At 54.6% G+C, this 7463-nt stretch overlaps 2 protein-coding genes across 2 annotated transcripts; one reads left to right on the top strand and one right to left on the bottom strand.

The window, feature by feature from the left end:
• CYREN (cell cycle regulator of NHEJ) lies at nucleotides 1-2402 on the top strand. The gene is made up of 3 exons (XM_030960386.1): nucleotides 1-453; nucleotides 549-619; nucleotides 937-2402. The coding sequence occupies exons 1-3, from the start codon at nucleotides 339-341 to the stop codon at nucleotides 1159-1161; spliced, it is 411 nt and encodes a 136-aa protein (XP_030816246.1). The 5' UTR covers nucleotides 1-338; the 3' UTR covers nucleotides 1162-2402.
• A 508-nt stretch (nucleotides 2403-2910) lies between these two features.
• On the bottom strand, nucleotides 2911-7085 carry TMEM140 (transmembrane protein 140). Its single transcript, XM_030960668.1, has 4 exons — nucleotides 7014-7085; nucleotides 4977-5095; nucleotides 4242-4356; nucleotides 2911-3524 (listed from the first exon to the last, which is right to left on the bottom strand). The coding sequence occupies exons 3-4, from the start codon at nucleotides 4252-4254 to the stop codon at nucleotides 2911-2913; spliced, it is 627 nt and encodes a 208-aa protein (XP_030816528.1). The 5' UTR covers nucleotides 4255-4356; nucleotides 4977-5095; nucleotides 7014-7085.
• Between the last annotated feature and the right edge of the window lie 378 nt (nucleotides 7086-7463).

Below are 7463 nucleotides of genomic sequence, written 5' to 3'. Positions count from 1 at the left end.
CGCCATAAGCGAGCGCTCGAGGCGGCACCGTAACCGAGCGCTCGGGGGCGTCGCCGGGCCCGGCCCGCCAGACCCCCCGGGCTCGGAGGCTGCACGCGTCGTTCCCAACGTGCCGTCTGCTCCGCAGCTGGCCCAGAGCCACGTTTGCGCCTTGACGGAATATCGAGGGACGCGCGGCCTCACGGCCTGCCTGCCTAATCAAACACGGGGCTCTGTCGTGACTTGGGTTTTAGGGCGGCCTGGCGCTGCTTTTCCAGCTCCCCTGCACTCCCGGTCGGGCGGGAAGCAGCCCCAGAGTGACGCAGGAAGGCACCCCGGCGGCACCGCCCCGCGTGGCCATGGCGGCTGGGGCTCGGCGGCGGCAGCTCCCGGCCTGGATGGGGGCGGCGGGGGACGGGCGGGCGGCGGCGGCCCCGTCCCCCAGCGCCGGGCGGCGGCGGGCGGCGGCGGGGGCGCAGGTAGCGCCGCTGGGGCGGGGGCGGCCGGGGCGGGGCGGGGGGGAGGGCGAGCCCGGGCGCTGCCCGCGCTGAGCGTCCCCTGTGCACTGCCCAGGCCGGCGGCGCTGTACTGCATGAACGAAGCGGAGCTGCTGGAGGTGGCCCTGGCGGTGCTGGCCGAGGTGAGCCGGGACCTCCGGGGGTGGGGTGGCAGGGCTCCGGAGGACGGGCAGGGAGCGCTGCTGCCCGCTGCTGCCCGCCGCTGCCCGCCGCTCCCTGGCGGCCCCTCTCTGGGCGGGCCGGAGGGCGCTGCCGGCGCCGCATGGCTTTCCCGGCCCCCTCCACTCTGTCCCAGCGGCGCTGCTGCCTTTGCACCCTGGGGCCTGGCGAGGCGTGGCTCACGGGCATAGTGGGCTGCCCTCCTGCTCCTCGGGGTGCTCCCGGCGTGAAGTCATGCACGGCCGGCATTTGTTGTTTTCCCTCTGGTCAGAATCTACAGTGCGAGGAAGGAGAAGAGAAGGCCCGGTCCGGGAGCGAAGAGGAGCAGGAGATCCCGCCAACACCAAGCGAAGTTCCTGGAAGCACGGCCAACACGGATGGAGGCAATGACCGCGGTCCGGCGCTTCCATCCCCTCCTGGTGGTGGTGCTGACGCAGAGGGGTCAGGCGGGGAGAACTCTGAGGACGATGTCCTGAAATACGTCAGGGAGATTTTTTTCAGCTAGCATCTCTGACTTCCCAGGAGAAGAGGGCACAATGGGGAGGGTGTCTCCGCCCGCGGCCCTGGGAACGATGGCAGGAGGGCCTGGAGCAGGCTGTGCATCCGTCTGCTGTCTTGGTGCCCTGTGTAGCTGGCAGGATACCCAGGAACGCCAGAGGGGGAAAGAAGGAGGTACTCAGTTCTCCCACTCTATGCTGGGCTCAGTGGGATTTGGCTCCAGATTAGGAGGTGTTCGTTTCTGTTTCATATTTTAGAGCATGGACAGATTAAAGAGAACATTTGGGTTTCTATGAGTATCCCTTTGGTGGGTTGGTGTTGGGCATGGAGGGGAGCAGGGAGCTGCTGACCTGGAATACCTTTGCTGGCAGAGCTACATGGTCCTGGTTCAGCCTTGGGGCCTCCCTCATCCTTGTGGTCCCTCTGTCACAGCTGCAGTGGGGCCTGGCAGGATGTTCCCATTGGGTCTGGTGCTGAGTTTGCCTCCAGACTCCAGCAGTCTTCCCAGTGCTGAGGAACACGTGTGGGAGCAAACTGGCAGGGGCCAGGACTGCCCTGAGGGGGCTGACCCCGTGGCAGTGTGCATGGGGGTCTAGGAGGGGATGAAGATGGCTCAGTATCCTCTTCCCAATCCAAAAAAAGGACAAATAAACCATATGAGGCCAGCTGTGAGAGCATGTATTGAAATGAAGAATCGGTCAAATCAGCATCACCAGCCTCATCCCCACCAAGGCTGAAGTAACAGAGAACATACCCTCATGTCCCTTGAAACAAATTCACACAACTGCAAAGAATATCACTGTTAAGTAGGCATTGTTTATTTACATAAATTCTCCCAGCCACTGGATGAATTAATGCAGCATGTAATTACAAGGCTGTTACATCTTCACTACACAGAAAAATCAATAACATAAAAGTCCGGTTTTGAAAATGATTATATGAACTGGAGTTAACCGTTTCAGTATTTTCTGCCATCTAGCGTCTTTTAGGGGTTATTACTACTCCCTGTAGAGGTTTTGCCGGTCTTTTAATTCTGCGTCACTTGTCTTCTTACTGCACTTTCTTAGTTGGTGCATGCTCAGTGTTGTCTTGTTTTCAAACTACAAACCCGCTTCTTTCTGGTGTTACTTTTGTATCGTCCTAGATGGCTTTCTTCACAGCCTTGAAGGTTGGTTGTTGATTGGCTGTTTGCTTAAGTGATATGTATCCTGTCTACTTATGAAGAAATTACCTATTTGGTTACATTTTCCTGAGCATTTGTTAGTTCCTGGTTAAATATAACATACAGGTCCTGTTTTCAAACTCCCTTTGTTATATAGTAGGGCAAAATGTATTAAAAGCATTTTGTTAGTTAATTAGAAATTTAATCACATACTATGAGGTGCTACCAACTTTTTTTACTTAGACTAGGTATGAGCAGAGGGCTGTGCCCACTGGTAGCTGCTTCTGCTACCTTCACTGCTCTTTGGGGCCAGAAGTGCTGTCACTTTGATGCTATTCCCCAAAGTGAGGGGTGTTACATGCTGTTGTACCTGGGAAGCTTCTCTGCTGTGGCTGTGCTGTGGCTCTTGGTGTCTGCTGCCATGTTGATGCAGGAATGCTGCACACATGCCAGAGCATGGCTGGACATGGGCCTTTGGACTGGGAATCAGGTTTTTGCTAGGGAGTAAAGCTGTATTTGGATTACAATTTTAAGTCACGTTACTGATAACTCTTGCATCTTCTTCACTGTCAAATCTCAGTGGGCAGGGCCTCCTCAGTTAAATGGTTTTGACACATATGTGATGTGCTTGGCCCAGCTGAGGTACACAGTGGCAGTGAGAATCTGGAGCAGTAGCAGAGCCTGAGTCCCAAGCAGTGCCAGGAAGCCTCCAGTGAAATCAGAGGGATGAATCCAGTGTGAGGTTTGTAAAAGAAACATACCCAGGCCTCCAGACAGGATTATCAACTTGATGAAGAGTATGATGCGAATCATCTTCCATCCCTCTCCCTGCCCTGTGCAATTCACATTTAAAACAAAAGGGATGTGGAAGAGGACGAAGACCAGGCAGGTATACACACAAACCCTGGCTAATCCTAGTTGCAGTAGACTGATTCCCATTGCCTGCAGCTGCTTGGTGTCCAGGCACTGCAGCTCCCCAGCTGCATCATTCCACAGGCAGAAGTTGTAAAAGCCAATGAGTTTGTCAGGGAGGTTCACCAGGTTCCCGGCCTCGTACAGCAGAGCATAGGACATCAGGGCTAGGGTCCCAACAGCCTCCAGCAAAGCCAGCACGGGCAGCAGGTTCTTGGCACACCTCTGTGGCAGCAGACCCATCCTGGTGCCTGCATGCTTTCTTGCTACCATGGTGAGAGCTGCTGTGGGGATGCCTGTTGCAAAACATGAAGGGGGGACCCCTCAGTTGTTGCCTCCTATGGCACTCTTCCCAACATGGGCTCTGAGCCTTATGGCTGGGGTCCAGGGACTCCCCTTGCAAACAGAACAGGAGTGTCTCAGTCCTGCCTAGGACTGTGCTGCACATGTGTTACTGCACTGTGAGGGTGCCTTTGGTGCACTTCTGGTCACAGCAAAGGTGTGACCCTTGCGTGGACCAATACTGGGAGGAGAGTATGACTCAGCTCCACACATGCCCTTTGCATCATGATCTCACTGGAAAAGAGACATTTGTCAGCAAACTGCAGGGATGGGAGGAGAGAAAAACTGCTGTCTGGTAAGAAGCATGATAAGAGCTATTCTGGGATAATGCCTTTCTTTCAGCTTTTATCAGACAAGGACAACCCTTGTGATCTTTGGACTACTGAGTAAAGTGCAGACATGACAGGATCTGAACTGTAGGGCTCCCCTTGCCTCCCTGCCCTTGTCCTATAGCTCTGGAACACCCAGTGCCATTGATATGGGTGCGAAATGGGTGGCCATTCCCAGCATTTCCACCTGGAGCTCTGCTACCCACTGAGGCTGGTGGACATGGTGCTCCTCTGTCTTGGTTGCCTGGGGAGTAGTGCCCTACACAGACAGGCAGATGCTGAGCTCAGAGGCACCCTGGATCCTCCTGTAGCCACTGGGACATGGGTGCTACTGAGACACACCTGGGATTGGCATCCACCTTGCTCCTCTCTCAGACCAGTTGGCAAACCCGACTCTGCTCCTCTCCCCAGAATGCGTACTGTCCTCTAGTGCTGTCCTGCAGGCTGCTGCTTCACGCTGAAAAACAGGGAAGTGGCATCAGGAAAGGCTATCACTGCCTGCAGAGCCACATGGCATTGAAGCACTCTCCACCCAGGTCTGCAGAGAGGCACATATACAGGACTCAAGAGACCTTGGCTTCAAGCCCAGCCTCGAGCTTGAGGCTTTGCAATTAACTCTTCCTCCCTCTGACAAGCTTCAGCTGCTGAGAATCATTTATAAACCACTTTCCTTTAAGAAGTTCACATTGGCCCTACTGTCCCCTTCCACTGCCTATTACCCAGAGGTATATAATTTACTTAAGAATTGACTCTGGATCCCTTCCAGTTCAGAATAGTCTGTGAATCTGTGATAACTCGGATGTCCTCCTAGACCATCACCCAAAGCTGATTGTGAATTTGGTACAGCCTCTGAGATTTTAGAGTGCCGGGAGAGACTCGACTCAATCTGTACTCAGTGCTTGGTGGTGCTGCTGCTGACCAGAGACCTTTCAGCATTCCCCTCCCACTCATCTCTCCCTGAAAAACTTGGAAGTGGGGCACCTCTGTTTAATGAGCACAAAGATGAAGCTTCTCAGTCCCAAACTTCTCCCAACACACACACAGCATGGAAGGGGGATCACAGCATCAGACACCAACCTGTCCAATTCCCCTGGCCGCTTTTCCCTCACTTCTTGTAGTCTCCCTTGGAGGGCTTCTTCTCAAAAGGCTTCTGGAGAGACTGGAAGCTCACATGGGGGACGCCCATTGTTCTGAATCTGCAATGAAGACACAAGCAACCAGGAAAATATCTGTGCTTGCGCACAGGATGTGCTGCAAAATGAGACCTCTGGTGAAATGTAATTTCACCATGATTTCTCTTTCCCCTAATGTTGTTGCTTGGCTTGTCTGTCTCACACATGGTCTCCTGCACCCAGGCATTGCTGCTTTTCCTCTCCCTGTTCTGCAAGGGCTCACACCACTCATTGCTCTTCTGCTGTCCTGCCTTACTCTTAGAGGAAGAACAAGCTGCACTTGGAGGGAGCTCTTGGCTGGCTGACCAGGCCTACAGGGATTTCTGCAGCCCAGCTGACTCTTGGCCCTGCCCACCCACCAACCCTTGCTGTTGTATTTCTTTAGATCAGTTTCCTAAGGAAGGCAGGCTTGTAGAAAGGTGGCTTTTTGTTCAGTCATCTCACGCTCACTCCCTTGGCATCCATAAAATGTACGAGCTACTAAAAATTGTCCTAGTTGCACATGTTTACTAGAGATGGGACAGAGAATTAAATTCCTCTCAGGTTTATGGTAACGTATGGCAGGGGTGGAGGACAGCCACCTCAGAGACCCTGTGCTGCTGTGTGATCTCTGCATGTATGGGGACCAGGGGAAAGCCATGGTACCTCTGCCCTCTCCTCTGCTTTGAGGCTCATGTGTGTAAGGACATATTTTCCCAGCAATGTCCCTCTCTTCATGGTTAAATTGCTGGCATCTTTGCTTCCTGCTGCCTCCCCAGTAGGTAAATCCCTGTCCCTATGTGTGACTGATAGGACCAGCAACATGCCTGGGATGGCCCTGTGCCAGCTGGATGGAGAACTGGCCTGGAGGCAGTGAAGGCTGACGCCTGGCACCCTGCCAGATAGGACATTTGTGAGCTCTGCACCTCGTCACTGAGGCAGGTTTAGCAGCAGCCTGGCTGAGAAGCGAGAGACAAACAGGAAAGAGCTCTCACCCAGTGCCCAGCTTGGGTTTTTCCCAGACAGAGGCAGTCTCACTGCCTCTAAGGAGGTGTCTATTCCTTTGGATGGGAAACTCTGTGGTTCTTCCTCAAAGGTGCAAGAAAGGGGAACCTGAACATGGCACAGCGAGCCCCAGCCTGGAGTCAGCCTCCTTGTTCCTGGACTGGCACTGATGGAAACACTGGGTTTCACCATAGCAGAGCTCTGTGTCTCAGTCTCCCCGGCAGAGAGACGCCCCATGGGAATGGCTCAGGAACTCCCTGAGGTCTCTGTGTGGTCAATAAGGCTCCTAGGCACCCTCTGTGCTTTTGGGACTGCACAGCCCTTCCCTCTGCTGCTCACAGGCAGTGGGCACCCTTGCCAGGCTGGGGCTGTGCCTTCCTCTGGCAAGCAGCTGGCAGAGCGCCTGGGCAGGGGGACAGGAAGGCACACAGCTCCGGCACAGGACCTGTGCAGGGACCAGCATCTCTGTGAGCCACTGCGTGCCGCTGCAGTGGGGCAGAGTGCAAGGAGGCAAGCGAATGGGCATTTCCTTTGGCACTGTAGAGCCCCCCAGACAGTTTGACTTTCCTGTCTCTCCTCTCCCTGGCTGCTGAGGGGAGAAATGGTGTACAAGAGTTATGGGAAAGTGTCATGCTTTGGACATGACAATTTTCCTTCAAGACATCTGTCTGTCCCTTCCCCACCTCCCCATCCCAGCTATCCGGATCGTGTTACCCCCTCAGACAGGATAAGCTGCGGAGAAACCATGGATGAAGAAAGGCCACTGACAAGCTAAGGATTGCTGGTAAACAGAAACCAACCAGCAGCAAATGGAACAGACCGTGGGGGAACTGCCCTTAAAGCGTCTTAAAGCAGGGAAAGGACCCTCCAAGACATCAGCACCCTGCAACACCACTCCTGGCAGTCCTCCCCAGTGCCAGTGACATTAAAAAGCGGGGTGTCAGTGGAGGATACTTACGGGCTGCCCATCTGGGTGGGTGCGGAGCTGAAACACGCTGGAGAGGGCTGTGGAGCCGGTCTAGGATACAAGTGGTTCTGCGGCTGCTGCTGGTGCTGGGCTGGCCGCTGGCTGTCCCCAGCCTGTTTTTGTCACGTGCAGATAGTTATCTCTGCTTTCTCTTTCGGTTCTGAGGGCAGTGCTCTTTCCCGATACCGAGTCAGCTGCTTATGACCAAGAAAACAAGCCAAGCCCAGCTCCACAACCCGAGCCAGGCTCAGGCTTGCGTTTCCTTTCCTTCTCCCTGCTGTGCTAACCAGCACGAAAACCTGACCGGGCTAAGCTCACCCAGGTTGCTGTGCTGTTAGAGTAGCTTGGGTGTCTGTGAGGGCTTTGATTACTTGGTTTGGTTTTGTGTGGACACTTTAGAGGTGACTGACCGTCCCAGCACGGATGTCAGTACCTCAGCAC

The sequence above is a fragment of the Camarhynchus parvulus genome, chromosome 1A (genome assembly GCF_901933205.1).
Source record: "Camarhynchus parvulus chromosome 1A, STF_HiC, whole genome shotgun sequence".
NCBI classification, from domain to species: Eukaryota; Metazoa; Chordata; class Aves; order Passeriformes; family Thraupidae; genus Camarhynchus; species Camarhynchus parvulus.
This window is presented reverse-complemented; position numbering and strand designations above follow the sequence as displayed.